Source organism: Mytilus galloprovincialis, chromosome 4 (genome assembly GCF_965363235.1).
Source record: "Mytilus galloprovincialis chromosome 4, xbMytGall1.hap1.1, whole genome shotgun sequence".
Taxonomy (NCBI): domain Eukaryota; kingdom Metazoa; phylum Mollusca; class Bivalvia; order Mytilida; family Mytilidae; genus Mytilus; species Mytilus galloprovincialis.
The window spans coordinates 65,305,424-65,323,041 of record NC_134841.1 but is presented as its reverse complement, the minus strand read 5'-3'; the positions used below and the strand labels follow the sequence as shown (position 1 = coordinate 65,323,041).

At 30.7% G+C, this 17,618-nt stretch overlaps 1 protein-coding gene across 4 annotated transcripts in view; it reads left to right on the top strand.

Annotated features, from left to right (window-relative positions):
• LOC143072711 (zinc finger protein basonuclin-2-like) overlaps nt 1-17,249 on the top strand; it is a 51,107-nt gene extending 33,858 nt beyond the window's left edge. For all 4 annotated transcript variants that reach the window (XM_076247800.1, XM_076247801.1, XM_076247802.1 and 1 more), the window contains 2 exons: nt 1,474-1,712; nt 10,788-17,249. In XM_076247800.1, coding sequence (XP_076103915.1) covers nt 1,474-1,712; nt 10,788-13,229 — 2,681 coding nt within the window. In that variant the 3' untranslated portion in view covers nt 13,230-17,249. The remainder of the gene's footprint in view (nt 1-1,473; nt 1,713-10,787) is intronic.
• The last annotated feature ends 369 nt before the right edge of the window (nt 17,250-17,618 follow it).

The following is a 17,618-nucleotide window of genomic DNA, read 5'->3' as shown; positions in this document are numbered from 1 at the left end:
ATTCAGTGATTTAAGACAGTATTTTGGTATATCGGCCTGTTATCTATAAATATGTGAAGCTCATCAGCAGGTTCATTCTAATTTACAATAAGTACCCTCAAACAATTTGCACTTGACATGATAGCCAATGCCAGAATTTGAGCAATCGTCACACTGAGAGAAAAAATAGCTTGCTTTACCAGATGATGTTCCGATATATGGTTTTATACACAATTAGGAATGCAAGGCAACAATTTCAAGGTTTTATAAAAAAAAATTGGTTGTATTTCATGGTTGACATTTTGGCTTTGCATGCAGATGTAAATGCTAATAGAATATTGAGCACATGTTGCATTTTGTGCACATCTGTTGGCAACAATAATTAAGGTCCAATTGCAAAATTCATAAAATAATTAGATGCAATGCACGTCCATTGACCTTGGGATGGGAAGAAGATATACTAAAATGGAATCTGCTTAAATCATGTCCTAGTGTATTATTCCCCAATACATTTTATATATCCTCTGATGGTATTTTAAATCTAAGAAATATATCTGATGGAATTTTATCCAACCAAAAACTTTTTTTGTAGAGGAAAAAGATCAAATGCTGTTTTATATGAACAAATGTGATCAACAGATTATAAAAATCACTGGTTTTAAATATCCATCCTTCCAAAATAAAAATATTAACTTTGTTCTTAAAACTGGCTACTTGCAGAATTTGTTACACCAGTTTCCACTCTCAAAATTTCTGACAAGTTTCCTCTCACAAAAAATTCTTCCAAAGACATAGATCAATCGTATTCATTAGAAGATGTCAGAAAATCATCAGGTATCACTTTCATAGATGGCAATTACGTTAGACTATTTGATAATACAGTGTTTCTAAGAGACATGAAATTAGCATATTTTAGAAATAGACATTTAATTACTGATACACTTAGATCCTGAGTGGGACTGATTTTCAGCTGTCATTTATAGCAATTATTATGGGAAACAGCAATTCTTCACACTAACGGAAGATGAAAATCATGGGAAAAAATGAAAACAAAAATCATGGGAATAAAACAAAGATGAAAATCAAAGGGGGAAAAATTACTTGGGCGTTGATGGTCAAAACATGCTGTCCCTGTTGCAATGTTTGAAAAGGTTTATGTATTGGAATCAATGGTGCTTTATGTTTGTTCTCAACTCTTCCTAAATGAATTTTTATATATTTCAAAATAATGAAGAATAATATTACAAAAGGTCAATAAGACTAAGACTAAAGAAGAAAGCAAAAAAATAAGTTTGCTGTTGTTTCAGCTATCATTTGAGATATCCTTTGAACATGAAAAAAGAAATAACTAAAACTCATTGTTTGTAATATGTACATGAGAATAATGCTGCAGGTTTTCTTTGAATCATGCACACAATAGGACAGAGAACTTGCTCAGTCTCAAAAAGTATATCAATTTGTTCTTGCTACAATATTCGCTTTTTTTATTTTCAGCACTAGATAAATTAGGATACAGACACATATACAATCTAGGAATGTCGGTGGAAGTGGTACAGCCCAATGTTGTCTTTGACATAGCCAGTCTACTATTATATGGAGCCACAGCTACACCAGTCCGACTGAAGATATTACTAGACAGACTTTTTAGTGTGTTACAACATGATGAAGTCCTTCAGGTTTTACAGAGCTTTGGTTGGTCATATGAAGACTATGCAAGAGGATACATCTTACAGGTAAAAAAAGTAATATTTTTTTTTAAATAATGAAATGTGGTATGATTGCCAATGATAGAACTATCCACCGGTCTGAGAGTCCAAATGATGTTGAGCTATTTACTAGTTGCAAATGAATATAAGCAACTAAAGCTTTGTTCATAATTTTCTTTCAGAGAGAGTACCGTTGCTTTAGAATCATTGTAGCTTTAGAAGAAACCTCAATTCTTTACTTTACTTTACACCTATACTTTTGAATGTGTCTTTTGTTCTTGAAATCATAACTGAATATTATTTTTCCATTGTATCAAATTTATCACAAGTCAATATAAATGTATTTAACTACCTACTTTTTTGTATTGAATTTCACAAATCTTTTATAAATTGTTTATTAATTTTTGTAACTGACAAATTACCACGTTTTTTCTGTTTTTATTTCTTCAAATAGATTTTGTTTTGCCAAAAAAATTAACTAGACAACAACATAAGTTTAAGAGGCGTGAAAATTTGGCAAGCATATGATAAATATGAGACAATAGTGTGCGATCTAACTGTGATCAATTCTTAGAGCTTTGTTTTTTGACACTTTTATTTTCTACCTCAGGAGTGACTTTTGATAAATTGAAGCACATGAATCAGCAATCACTTTGGCAGTTGCTCAAATTTTCGAAAAAGCAACTAATTCTGTGTGATATTTTGTCAAATGTATTTTTTGGGTTTTGCAGCTTACATTAAGTACCCTGAACAAAGCCAAAATTTAATGACAAAACACAACTTTTACATTAAATTCTAAATATAAACTATTTTAATGGGACATCTGTAAGGCATATGCGACCATTTGATAATAATTTCTGCAGGTAAATAGATAGTAGAGAGATTGATCCTAACAAATGCCACGTGTATATGTCATTTGTAATTATGTCTGCTAATAGGTTTTCTTGAAAATGAGTTCTGTTAAAATCGGAAACTGGTATAAACGTAATTGTGCCTCCTTTGATGCGGAAGTTTAAGGTGTTACATCTTGCAGAGTAACATTAACGAAGAATGCTAATGATGAAAAAGTTACCACAAAATTTTATACCTCATGTCTTGAAATATTGTTCACCAAAATTTATTAAATAGTTGTAAAGACAATGTTTATTTTGAAAATCGGTTACTTGTTTAAAACCTATCAGTGATTCTTATTTTACTTTCTTTGCTAAAAATGGATGAACCTCATGTCTTAGACTCATAAATAATAGTTTATCATAAGTTTTGAGGAACAAACTTGTTATATTAATGTTTATATATTCAAATTTAGATAAATGATAACATAAAATGAACTAAATCATTTCTTCTGCAATAATCAAAGTCAAATCAGAACAAATTTACAAGAGTTTTCAATGATCTGTTTTATAACTCACATCTCTGTTACACTATATTTTTTGGTAGTTCGTGCTTTTGATCCATAGAAACATGGTCAAAAACTAAATTGTCATAGCAACTTTCATCAAAGAGAATCGGTATGACATAATTTTCAAGGTGCGGGATGACACGCATATAGGATGTGGAATATAGGGGATAAAGGAAATGAGGATGTGGGATAAAGTCTATAAAAATGTGGGATCTGGGAAAAACAAGGAAAACAACTGGATGGAAAGAATATTTTTTAAAACAGGATTTTGGAAATGAGCACCCCTGTGTCACCCCCTGAAATTCTTCCTGCAGGTCCTCAATAAATGTATTGGTAGTAGCACACAGTTCTGTCTATCATCATAATCTCATTAAACTGACAACAGAAAGACAGGCCACATGCCTTCCACGATTTCTGGGTCATTATTGGCACACTTACAAATATCTTTGTCATAAACAGAAATGTTTAATGTTGGGGCAAGATGTTGCAGGTTTCCATTGGTTTCCATCAATATGTAATACTTTTTAACCATTTCAATTAATGTCTGCTAAAGGGGTGGATGCTTTTTTCTGAGGGCTGAATAATTTTAACCTTCTCCTCTCAGAACTTTAATGTTTTTCCGTCAAATCTTTTGAAGGTTGATGTCTCTTGATAAGAACACTATGTCTCCGTCATTAATAGATTAATAATGTTAATATCTAAGTATTATCAAACTACAAGATACTGTAGCTAATTTAATGCACCAGATGTGCTTTTCAAAAAAATATTTGCTAATTTTTAAGTGCAAGATCAAATTGATGCTCAGATAATATTATATTCGTTTGTTAAACAAAGAATAATTTCTAATATGCATCAGACCTGAATGATATATACAAACTGTAATAATAAATTATAAAGAATGAAACAGCTAACTGATGACACTTTGGTTTAGGTCCAAGAATTTACTATTCAAATCGCTATTTATTTATTTATACACGATTGAATGACATAAGTATGGCAAAAATTGTCAATTTTCTCAAGTTTTGACATAGCAGAAATGATATCAAAACTCATCTTCAAAATAATAGATAAGACATGAAGATCTATAAACATTAAACTAAGACAGCCTGCAGTGCAGAAATATCAGAAAAAGTTTCTCCTCAAAGAAAATTTATCAACTTTTAGAATAGGCACATTAAATTGTCCTATTGAAGTACCTATCTATCTGTGGTATCATCATTTGGCAGAGAGTCAGAATCACCAAAACGTTTGACGTCAATCTGAATCACACCACATGCCATCTTTTAAAACCTGTCAATGATTTTGAAGAAAATTGGATGATTTTTAGGATAGTAGTGTTTACGAAGTCATATCCTGTCTTCTGTATATACACCTACAGCTGAAAATCTGTCTAAATAATCCTTCTGTGAGCACTCAGACACAAAACAGCACTTACATACAAAATCATAGTCACTAGTTTTCACAGTTTAATCAGAATTGTGGGTTGTAATGGTAATTGAAATAAGTAATTTGACATTGTTTTAAACCTTTTTTACTCAAATGAATGCATCTTTTCTAGTTTTTATAGGTAGGGTTTTTATCTTTCTTTATTGATAATTTTCTTCTTCACATTTTGATTCAAAAGAAAAGCTACCAAATGAAATGTAATTTTTTATATCATTCATCTTCTTCAAATCACCCATAGGCGGATCCAGGGGGGGCCTGGGGGGCCCGGGCCCCCCCTTTGGTGGGAAAAATTTGGTTGATTATATAGGGAATCAATGAAGCATGACTCGAGCGGCCCCCCCCCTTAGGAAAAGTTCTGGATCCGCCACTGTCACCAAATAGGATTTAATAATTGATTGACAATATTTTTGTTTATAATAATTAATTTGTTTTAAAACATTTGGTAAAATCAACCATTTTCTGTAAACTTTAGTGTCGACTGTTTCATTTTATCACAAAGGTTTTCTGTTTTTCTGTATTTAAGATACTTCATTCAATATTTTCCCTTAAGTTTACAAATGGGACATCGACTGTTTTTGTTCCAATAGAATAATTAACTCTATCATACAATAATGTCCCATATATTGAATTATTAAATTAAAAAGACATCATTAATTATATGTTATTGATGTCTCTTGTGGACCATTATGTTTGTTTCTAGACATCTCTTCTTGTCAGATCTTTTTTGTTCATCTTTTATACAATATCCAGAAAACTCACTTGTGACCTGGATTATGATGTGGTATAATGATGTATCATGGGATACAATTTTGACCAGAAACAGGATGATTCTAAAGAACATGTCACTGTAAATATTGGAAATATGTACATTTTATTTACATCAAATATTGTCATGGAATGTTATTTTTCTGTTTATTGTTTCTCATAGATATTTGAAGTTCGTCACAAACTTGGTAAAAACTCAGAACATAAGAAGATAACAAGAAATTCATAAATAAATGATTTTCATTTCTAATTCAACTACTAAACTCATAAAGGCTTCATTAATTCAGTCTTATTATCACTGGACTAGTATATATTTGTTTAGGGGCCAGCTGAGGGACGCCTCCGGGTGCGGGAATTTCTCGCTACATTGAAGACCTGTTGGTGACCCTCTGCTGTTGTTTTTTATTTGGTCGGGTTGTTTTCTCTTTGACACATTCCCCATTTCCATTCTCAATTTTATTAATACACTCATATGGCACTGGTGCCTTCAACTTCAATATTAATTTACTAAAATTATAATGTTTCTGCTGAAGGTCATGGTTCTTTCTTAGCATTGTCTTCCTCTACCAATAAAAACTGACAATATAGCCAACAGTGCTGAAAGTGGCATTAAACACAAAAAATCAATCAATAAATCTAAATTCATTTAATTTAAAGTGGTACCTAACACTACAGGGAGATAACTCTGTAAAGTCAGCTAAACGTTTTAATAACATTGTGTTGTAAAAGGAATATTAAGCTTCTCAATGATCAAAATTGGTGTTTGTCAAACTGCAATATAACCAGTGTAATTTTTCGGACAAAACGGTTGGTTCAAAGTTTTTGAAATTTTTATATTTTTGTTAAAGGGTCAAAGTAAATAATTTGACAAAATTTTATGAAAATTAAACGAGTCAAATTAATTTTGGTGAAAGTGTTGGGTACCACCTTAAAGATGCGTGGAATATGTATTAGTAAGCCTTATTTGACAGCATTCAGTTTTCAATAAGAGATTTCTTTTTACCAAAACTCTCAAGTAAGGACTTGTTTTTTTTATTGAGTTAAATTATTTTAAGCAGATTTAACCAATAGTGACTTTGAGCATGGTAAATACATTGTAGAAATCTTGTGATTTTGTTTATTTTCTTGTTCTCACACTAAAACCACATCAACTACTTGTTGTTAAGAGTTATAATTTAGTACTGATATAGTTGATTAATTATACGACAGAACTATTGAGTAGTAGTAATTTGGAAGTACTATTTCTGATAGTTTTTATGACAGACATTGCAGAGACCCTCATAATGTTATGTAATCTATGAAATCCTATAGTACTGTTTACTTGTGGTTTTCTCGTTATTCTTAATTAGCCTATACGTCCTCATATTTCATTGTAAACAAGAAAAAACATATGACTGTCTTTTTGTCTAAAGCACATTTGGGAAGAGGGTTAATTAGATAATTGCAGCTTTAGAATTTTTTGTCCGGAAGCATTCATCAGCACATGCTAAGAATAAATCAAGTGTCCTGCCTTAGTGAACAAACGCACAGATAATTGTCATTGATGGTATGCAGATGGGGGAGAAGTGTTCCCTCTTTGGTTGATGATTACGTATAAGTATCTTTGATTGTCAAGTTCTTTCCGGTAGTTGTTTCTCACGGTTTCATTCTTTTAATTTTTCCGTGTCTTCTTTTTAATTTATTACAAACAGATAGTGATTTTTTGTATTTTTGGCAAGAATTTTCCTCTCCCATAGCCTTTGATCTACATCTGTGTCGGAACTATTTATTACGAGCAAACACTCTTTCTTCTCTATATAATGGGAGATAATGCACATTTAATTGATAAAATATAAGTAAAGTTCACTTTTACATTAAGTTTTAACAGAAGTGATTTTATGTTTTTGTCTTTTAACATGAAGGACGGTCTTGTATTTTATGTTGAAGTAGAAACCATTTTACAAGCAGTCTTTTCTTTTTTTGCTTAGAGTACATGCAGGTGTCTTGAAATATTTTGTTTGAGATTTTCTGTGTTCTGAAAATATTCAAATGTTTTTGTACACCCACATAGCTATGCTTGATCATATGGTAAGAAATACTTACCCACAACATAGATTTGCAGGGGACAGGGAATTAGTAGCAGTTCTCATATTTTATTATATGCATCCCTTTTTTTTTGGGGTGGGGGAGGCTGAAGTGTTCAGACAGCATATTGAAGGATAAACTTTTAAAATTTAAAAACAAAATATTGAAATTTTTATTAAATTGATTTGCATTTTGTTTTCACATGTATATGCACCTCGGCCATAGCCTCTGTGAATATAAGTTCTGCATTTGTAAAATGACAGATTTACATTCAGCAAATCAGTGATTGTTATTTCAAGAGAAGTTAAAGACCACCTGGATTAGTAATTTTATTTTTAATTTAAAGATTATTTTCTTAGATAAATGAAATAAATTTAAATTTGAATCATATTTTCAAATAATTTGCAATAAAGCATTTGGTTCAAAGTTAATAAATATGTAATTGAAAATAAATAAAATTTGAATTGAAAGGGTATAGAGTGTATATCTACTAGGTTTTACTTCAATAAAGGACGAGTCTGAATCGTGTAATTCATTAGCGTTGTGACATTAGGATTTTGGAAAATGAACAAAAAGTGATTATAAGATGATATTATCGGTATGGTCTCTAATTGTAGACATTCTTTCAGGTGATTTGCCATTATCTTTTTGTGATGGTTTTTGGCGAAGTGTAACACTGTAAATTGATAATAACCAAGCACATATTTACTGGGTGATAATTTAGAAAATGCAAAACATCAGAGTTTGCTTGATTTATAATTATTTCCTACAATAATTAGCTAAATTTTTGATGCATGTGCAGAAAAAAAAACAAGCAAAAGCGTCCCGTTTACATGTGTTGTTTATTGATTCCTAATCATAAAACCGAATATTTTGTGGTGCTTTTATCATGAAAATGTGACGTTACATATTAAAAAAAATGAGATATTTGGAGGTCTCTTATTATTCGTAAATATATGTTTCTTTATAACACAATGTTCATTACAGTTTATGGGGGATTAAATTTAGTGCATTTACAAGTGAAATCTTTCATTAATTTGTTAAGAAGTATCACCTTGCCTGACATAAAAGATCTGTTTTAGCTTTAATGCCTTTCATCCATCATTTGCAGATGACTTACAGAAAGCATATTGACGGTTTTTATCAATGGAAAAAATAATGAGCCTCACAAAATTTTAGTATGTGCATTATTCAGAATTAATGAATAACAAATTTAAAGTTACTCATAGTTGTGTTGAAATCTTCATAGCATTGATTTGTGTCCTAGTAGATGTAAAAGTATCTATTTTTTATCAATTTGCAGAACTTAGATCTTAAGTCAGCAAATTGTCAAAAAATATCATAAGGACCTAAGAGTTCTCCAGCTAATGTGAAAGTATAAGTTAAGTTCAAAACAATAAGTGTTAGTTACCATATCAGGCATAATTAATGTGTAAGTCTATTTAATTTAAACTAGCAGTTGACAAATTAAAGAACCCAACACAAAAAATTTAAAGTAATATTAACGAACTTTGCAAAGAAATGAAAAATTTCTGCATGTCAATCAAAGAAATAATTTATTTGATCTTAAGAAGAAGGAAAAAAAGGAATGATTTGATTTGATTTTAAAGGAAGACTGCTTGTAGACATGACATTCTGACGACCAACTGCGATATTCCTTAATTATTGGTTTGTCCCATGTGAGACAAGGGTAGCATGACTTCATGTAAAATTGATTAGAAAAAAAACACCGGTTAATCAATTTCTCCCATAGACACATCAAACAGTAATTTCTGTTTCAAGAAATGGCTCAGTTTCTTAAACTAAGATACTGTCTTTTGAATGGAAGTTTTATTCAGTTTTCTATGACATGGAGGAGGTATTATAAGTGAGGGTCATATTTTGCAGATTTAATAGCAAAATTTAAATAAAAAAATAATTTAGAAATTTAAATTATGTTCATTTATTCATAAAGGAATAGGGAGGTAGAGTCTAGTCACACAAATGTCATTTGCAATGTCAAAATTAATGGACAGAAACTAAAACTGTCATTGTCTACATAGAATTAAATTTGCAACTTCCCAAAAATTAAATATTCAGGAAATGTAGAAGTGTATAGACAGATAGATATTCAGAATACATGAAAATAAGTTTTGTCATCATTTAATGGTTCCAACGACTCATTTTCAAAACTTTTAACAGGGTATTAGAATTAATCAAATAATAATTAAGTTTAGTCTCCATGCCGCAAAAAATGCAGTTTTTCCAATTAATACTTTTGTTAATCATAGTTTACTGCAAATAATTTTTAGTTTTATCAAAAAATATATAACATTTTTATATGCTTTATAATATACAGTGGGCATGTAATTTTCCAAGTTAGCTGACTAACTTCTGACTGACAACGATCTAATATGGTCGCTGTGAGAGTTTTACTAAATAAGCCATATAATTCTAAATTGATACCAAACACTGCAGACATTTATGGTTATTCCAGTGTACCCATGTCATGTTCAACAGAATTAATTCTTTGTCAATTGCAATGCAATAAAACTCTAGACTGTCCTCGGTGGAGCAACTCACTTGATCTGTTGAATAAAATATTAACGAATGTCAGCATGTTTGGAATAAACTGGACACCTCTCGTCTTAATCGCTGCATTGGGAAATGACATTTTATGACGAAAATACGCCATCAAGGTGTCAGAAATTAGTTTACCAATATTATGAGGATACATTAAATAATATTTGCATCAACGTGTGGGACATCATTTTATTTGACAAGAAAAAAATTGCTGTAATTTGATTGTTTCTTTCATGATCGTTGAATGATTTAACTTTATGGTCCAGTTGGGAGAATTTGTATTATAGTAACGATAATAAGTAGTCTAAATAAGCAAATGCCATCACGTAACATTATAACACGATTACTACTGGGACTAGAACTGATAAATAGGAGACTCTATGTGGATAGGTCAACGAAAATTACAGTGTTCAGCAGAAAAACATTATAGGCAATAAAAAGATATAATTTTTTGTCCTTCTGCTATTAGGTTAATAGATACTTGATATATGTTTAATGATGAATCAGCTTATGTATAGAATGTGTATCTAAAGGTTTTCTAATGTTGACTAAATTATAAGGTTATTTGTTATTACATTGTAGTTTACTTTATAACCTATAAATTACTGGTCTACAATGCTACAAAAGGTTGAACTCCTGGAATTCATATTTGACACATTAGTGGTACTGTATTTTAAAATTACAATTCTGATTTAAAACCATTGGTGAAAAAGGTATGATTTTGATAAGTGAATTTTGATTTGAATATTAATTTTGAAAGGATTAGCCATACTTGTGTATGGCATATTTTGAATTACCGGTAGCAGTATTCTGTTTCAGACCAATTGAGCATAATTCTAAATCTATTTTTTTTTTATTTTTTTCAGGATACTAATGGAAAAGTCCTAGATAAATGGTCCATTGCTTCTCGAGAAGAGGAACACATTATGTTGCAGCAGTTTTTACGATTTGGAGAAACAAAATCTATAGCACAAGAAATTATTCTTCAAGACACCAAAGAACAACAGGATTTATTTAAGATGCAATCAACCAGAGCCGAATCTGAAATCAAAAAATTCATTGAAAGAAGCAATCATTCAGTACATAACTACATGAGAGGTCTTGAGCCTCGTCATTTGTTTGGAAATCGACTTCCGTTTGTGCCAATTGGAAGTCGTCTGATGACTCCTCCATCACTTTTAAACTTTTCTCCACCTTTGAGTAATGATGTCAGAAGTCATGTGACCTCCGGAGTTCCATCATCAAGTCCCGTCACATCATCACCATTAGGCAGACTACAGACCATGCAGCCATTCGATTACCACAGGGAACAAAGTAGTCCTGCCCTTAGCCCAGGCATACCTGAGAAACATAATCCAGAATCATATTCAAGTGATAGTCCTAAAAATATGAGTTTGACACCAACATCATCGAAATCAGATACACCACCATACACACCTCAGATATCAGAGAGTGACAGCACGCCAGTCAAATCATCAGCTCTGATGTCATTACCCATCATGCAACCTGGAGATCTGGGTAGTAGTAGAGCTCTTGATTTTTCTTCACCAAGGGATCATGGGAACAGTTTAATGTATGAAGACCACAATGCCAAACATTTAAGAAAATCGCACAATCCAGTCAAAAGACAATGGACTCCATCAGCTAGCTTTGGTACTTCTTTCATAGGACCTAACGGTAAAAAGCGGGTATTATGTACAGCGTGTAATAAAACTTTCTGTGATAAAGGTGCATTGAAGATTCACTACAGTGCAGTGCACTTGAAGGAGATGCACAAATGTAGCGTTGATGGATGTAACATGATGTTTAGTTCCAGAAGGAGTCGTAACAGACACAGTGCTAATCCTAATCCTAAATTACATATGCCGCAGAAGAGAGTCAAGTTACCTGAAGGGGCCAGTATTATTGATGAGGACTCTTGTATGTCTCCAAATATGGTAGCAAGTCCACCAAGTATGGTTGGTTTGCCTACAAGCTTGTCAGATCCAAGTATTGTTTCACAGTTTGACACACATGAGCTTGCTCGTGCTAATCATGCTCTGTTCTATTCTGCTTTAAATGCACAGATGTCCGTGTTTCCATCACCAGAGAAACGATACCGATTGGATGACGATATGCCCAAAGACCTCAGTCTTGTTGATAGGAAAGATTCAGACTTCAAGTCAGAACGTGATGATTCTCCTCACCACCGATCAAATCGTCGTAAAAATATGGTACCAACACGTCTGACACAGCCTTCTAGTATGCCTGATATGAGTGATGATAATTCTGATGATGAACATGTGAAAGAGGACGGAAAAGAAGATATGAATGATGAACAATACCTTAGCCTTCATCAAAGGTATCAAATGGATAACGATAGTTTAGCCGAAAAACATTATTTGAAACGTAAATTAGTCGTGGATACCAGTGATGATAATGACATTGAATTGGGTGAAATTAGGCGAGATTACAGAAGTCATGAACTACCTAACGGACATGCACAGAAGGAGTACCCAAAAATAGCTTCCCTTTTGTCAAAATCCTGCAACGATGAGGTTATTGATTACTCTAAAAAGGTTCCGTTAAATCACGAGGAGGATTCACTTTCAAGTGACCATAGTGCTTTGTCTGAATCTAAGTCATCTTTTACAAATTTGGAAACTGGGCAAAAAATATCCTCTTCTGATGATTCTGTTGGAGAATTACCTTTCAGTAAGGAAAATCCAGAAACTTGTGTCATGTGTAATGAAAACTTTCAAAGTATGGAAGATGTCCGCTCTCATCTTCAAAACTTACATTTCAAATCTATGCATTTTTGTTCTGTAAATGGATGCAATGCATTTTTTAAATCTAAACGAAATCAGGAGAGACATAGCGCTGACTGTGAAAAGTTGCGACAAAGCCTACAGGATGATGACAATGATCAGTCAGAGGAACGTGAAGAAATAAATATTGAAAAAACGGAGAGTTCTGTTGACAAATATGCCAAAACTAATGGGAACAAACATTATGATAGTTCTGATGGGGATGATGAAGATTCAGATGACGAAATCGACAAGAAAAACGAAAACAACAACTTTGACAATGAAACTGAAAAAGACGAAATTGCCATCCATAAAAATGGTATTAATGTCCATTGTCATGTCTGTCAATCCAAATTCAAGGATAATTTAGCTTTGAAAGAACATTTTGAAATCAATCATCCAAAAGAAATGTTTCACTGTACAATAAAAGGCTGTGAAAAGATTTTCTCAACCCGCAAAAGTCGAAATCGTCATAGTCAGAATGGAAATCTACATCATCATCTTCCGGAAACAAAAAGCTGAAATGATTCATAATAGAAAAGTGCTGAAGAATATGTATGCAATAAACTTGGATATGTGCTGTCAATATGCAAATGTTAAATGTTTTAGTATTATTTAATTTCTTTAATTTATAACAAAGTTGTTGATATTGTGAAGTTAATGAGTACACAGATCAAATAGTCTGCCATTTTATGGGGATTTATTTAAAATTTGTTCTTTCAAAACAAACTAAATTTGATTTATTTATTATTCATTTTATAAATTCACAGGTCAAAGGGAGATAACTCTATTCAGACCTTTCCCACGATTGCCAAATATTTATGCACTATTTGTATAATATTAATCTATGCATTTTAATTGTTGTGTTGTGTTGTTATACCATAGCATACTGTGGTAGTTAATCAGATCTCCAGAGATGTGTACATTTCTTGTCTTTATTGTTTCATTTTGTTGCATATAATATTTGAATTTTTTCTTCATTTTTTCATATTTTTTCATATGCAAAATATCTAATGGATAATGATTTTGGTCAAACAAAATACACAATAAAATATCTGTGAAAACTTATTTTAACGACAACATGAATGTTGATGTTACCTTTGATGTTCAAGTTATTAGAGAGACCAAATCGTTCTATGTAAAGATCAGAGCTGAATATACAAAATGCAATCTACCTTTTATTGTTTTGTTTCAGTTTAGATTTCCGTCCACAACTGTTTGTTTGTTTGTTGTCAGTTTATTTTGACAACAAAAATCTCTATGATGATTAAGGAGATTTATTTTAAATTATATAATTGATGAAAAATAAAAATTTGTTGATATCAATGTTATATGTGAATGGTTTCACTTAATGTCTTCTGCGTTAATTTTCGTTTACTTTTTCCTTTATTTAAGTAAAATTTGAAGGATAATAATCACATCCTCAAATTGAAATAACAATTTCAAATCTATGCAGGTCTTAATAAATCATTATTAATTGGAGGTTTCAAAATCTAATGCATCCTGGGTAATATTTTCAAAAGTGTACACCAAAACGTTGTGATTGGTTTAAAACATTCTAAACAATGAAAATTTTACCAATGAACATTATTTTATTTTTGGTGTATGAACAATGAGATTACCCATAGTCCTTTAGATTCTGAAAAGGTGAATTGAAAACAATTATTTAGAATAAATATTAAATCCTGCATGGTTGTTTTGTATTGTTTCATGTGTTGTGATGAATATTTTAGCTCAGGAAGTTTTTTTTTAAGTAGTGAGTAGATTTTTGTTTTGCTGTTAAAGATCATAAAAGTTGGTTTTATGACAATCCCTTTTTTCTAGTCAAATAATTTTCAGACAATTGAATGTCTTGTAATTATATTATAACAAAAGTTGAATTATTCGAAGGTATGAAGACACATATATATTATTTATGTTACATTTCATTATTTTATTTGTATCATTTATACACATGCATTTATATGTATCAGTATTCTATGCATGCTTTCATCATGTTCATAATTGCATTACATCAAAAAAATAATTCATATTTGCGTTACGATGTCTAGATATCTATTATATCTATGTATATCTCAAAAAAGAAATAAATTTTGATGTTTTTTCTAGTGCTGTCCGAATAACAACAAAATGTACAGGATCATATGTTAATATTTTTGTTTAAATTGTATTTCGAAATCCATAATTTTCTTTCTACCAATATAACCAAAAATCTGAAGAAATTTGCTGAATTGTGGATGAACTCATATCTTTTCCATTTTTCTACAGTAGTATAGTAGTAACCATTTAGTACTAGTTATATTCTTGAGAGCTTGATACATGACATTGTAATAATAGTTTATTTCCAAAGAAAACTTCTTTTTTTTTTTCAAGTTAACATAAGACTAGGGCATGTACAACATGTTGTTGAGTTGAAGGTTCCCTTTTAATACAGGAAATATTTATATGCATGAAAAGAAAACAAGTTATACTGGTAAATTACAGTATACTTGCTTTTATTATGTTGTTGGGCTACTGTTTCATTGACATGTACCCTATATCTCCTTCTATTAATATCTGGGGTTTTTTTTCAATTGTAGAATAATTTCTTCAATTTAAGTTTAAAATTTAAAAAAATTTTCTCATTTCAAATTTTATGATTACAGTACCCGGTATTCTAATGATTCAATCAAACTTCATAATACATTGAGGAAATTGAATGTTAGCATATCATCTACTAACAATCTATCAACTTAGCTTGTGTCCTTTTCATATTAAACTATATTTATAATTTTCATCCATGCATTTGTAAATAAGCTTTTGATGTTGAAATAGTCAATTCTAAAAATTAGACAGACATTCTATGGCCAAAGAGGAGATAACTCTTTTGAATCTCAAAACTTTGGTTATTTCAATTCTTCATTAAAATTCACAATTGTTTATGTTTTTTATTTCTTTGCCTATTTATTCTTTAAGATTTAATCAACTAATACCTGAAATAGTAATTGCAACATTCTTTTAAAGTTTTAATCTTTAAAATTGGATTTTTTTTTTTTAAGTTTCTAAAGAGTTGTCTTTTCTTTGCCTTCAGAAAAGTTCTGTCTAGAGTTCACTTTAAACCTATGCAAGTAAAATGTAGATATAGATAGAGATATTTTTAATCAGATTCTAGCAACTATGCTAAAATATGTGTATCAAAGCAATAATTCTTTATAATATGCATGCAAAATTTATTTATATGTTTTACAGGGATATGAATTATCAATTTATGCAGAAGTTTCCCATGATGCAAATATCATTGTTTAAAGTATTATTTGTTTATATATATGTAGACTAGTTTTTGAAAGGCAACAGAGATTGAATTTTACTTCAAATACCTCAATATCCAAAAGAAAGTATATTAGTTTGAAGGACCATGATTTCTGACCATATTTGCTAGATTTCTAATTTAAAAGAAAAGAATAAAATAGCGATATTTTTTTATATAAATTTATGCAAGCAGTCATCTTACAACATATTGTTTTTAATGTACTGGATGTATTTATTATTTGAAAAGTTATTTTTCGACTTTGGAAGAAAAAGAAAAAAGTAAAAGAAAAAATATTTTCGGGTCAGAATGCAAAAATCTGTAGACATCTTGTATAATTTCTTGTTACATATGTATGCAAATTGATAAGATTTTCTCCTTTGACATTTGGTGCAAGCTTTTTGTTCACTTAAACTCTGAAATGAAAAACATTAATAGCTTATCTGATAGGTGTTGGTGTTTTGTAAATAAATAAAACAAACTTCATGCCATCTTTCCCTGAAACATGTAACAGTTCAGTCTCTGTTGTCAAGTTTTCAATGATTTAATACCATTACACATTAAATCCTGCCAGTCAAGTTGCCAAATTGTTGATATTTTTTTTTTGTAATTTAGTGTGTACAAAGTACGTACCTGTGATATACCGTTTTATTTTCTATGCCAAAAAAATAGATACAGTTAGTCAACATCGAACATGCAAACAATCTTAGTTTTAGTTCACATTTATACCAATAATTTCAAATATATACTATGAATCATGGACCCATTGGCCGGTATTTTTTTTAGTTACACATGTAAGAAGCAAATGTCAATCAAAAGTAAACATTTTATACATAATTTTTATTCAGTATCATATTTTTGTCCATTTTGCATTTTTTTAATATTAATAGTAGTACAAATATTGTTTAACTTTAAAATATCGATAATATATGTTTATATAATTTATTGTTATTTTCACATCTAAGCTTCACTATGCACATTTTATAAACAAAGCATAATATCTGAAATGGCAGTCTCAAATTCTCAATTCATTTGATGAAATGCAATTGTGTACTAAATGTATCAGTGTTTAGAGGCTATTTTTGTAGCCATTTAGAGGCTATTTTAGTAGCCATTCACTCAAGCATCTAGTCAATGTCTTAGTTTTGTTTCGTGAACTCATTGGTTGTTGAATATTTTTAAATTTATTATTTATTATACTGAAGACCAGTTTTGTATCAGTATTAGCATAGAATAAAGTTCTTTTGTAGCAGAAATGTTGTTTGATTATATGCCAATAATTTACTAAATATGATGTTTTTTTTGGGGTCACTGTTATTTCCCTTGGTGTTAATTTCCAGGGATGTTATTTCAGTTAGAGTTATATCCTTTGGGAATCATATCCAGGGATGTTATTTCAGTTGGAGTTATGTCCCTTCATATTCATTTCCAGGGATGGTAATTGAGTTGGAGTTCTTTCCCTTGGGATCAAATTCAATTTCCAGGATTTTATTTGGGTTGAGTTATTTCCCATGGAGTTCATTTCTAGGAATGGTATTTGATATGGAGTTATTTTCCTTGGTAGCTATGATGAAGGGCAAACTGGTTGGTTTTATTCTATTACTTACCAAATTTAAACATGTGGT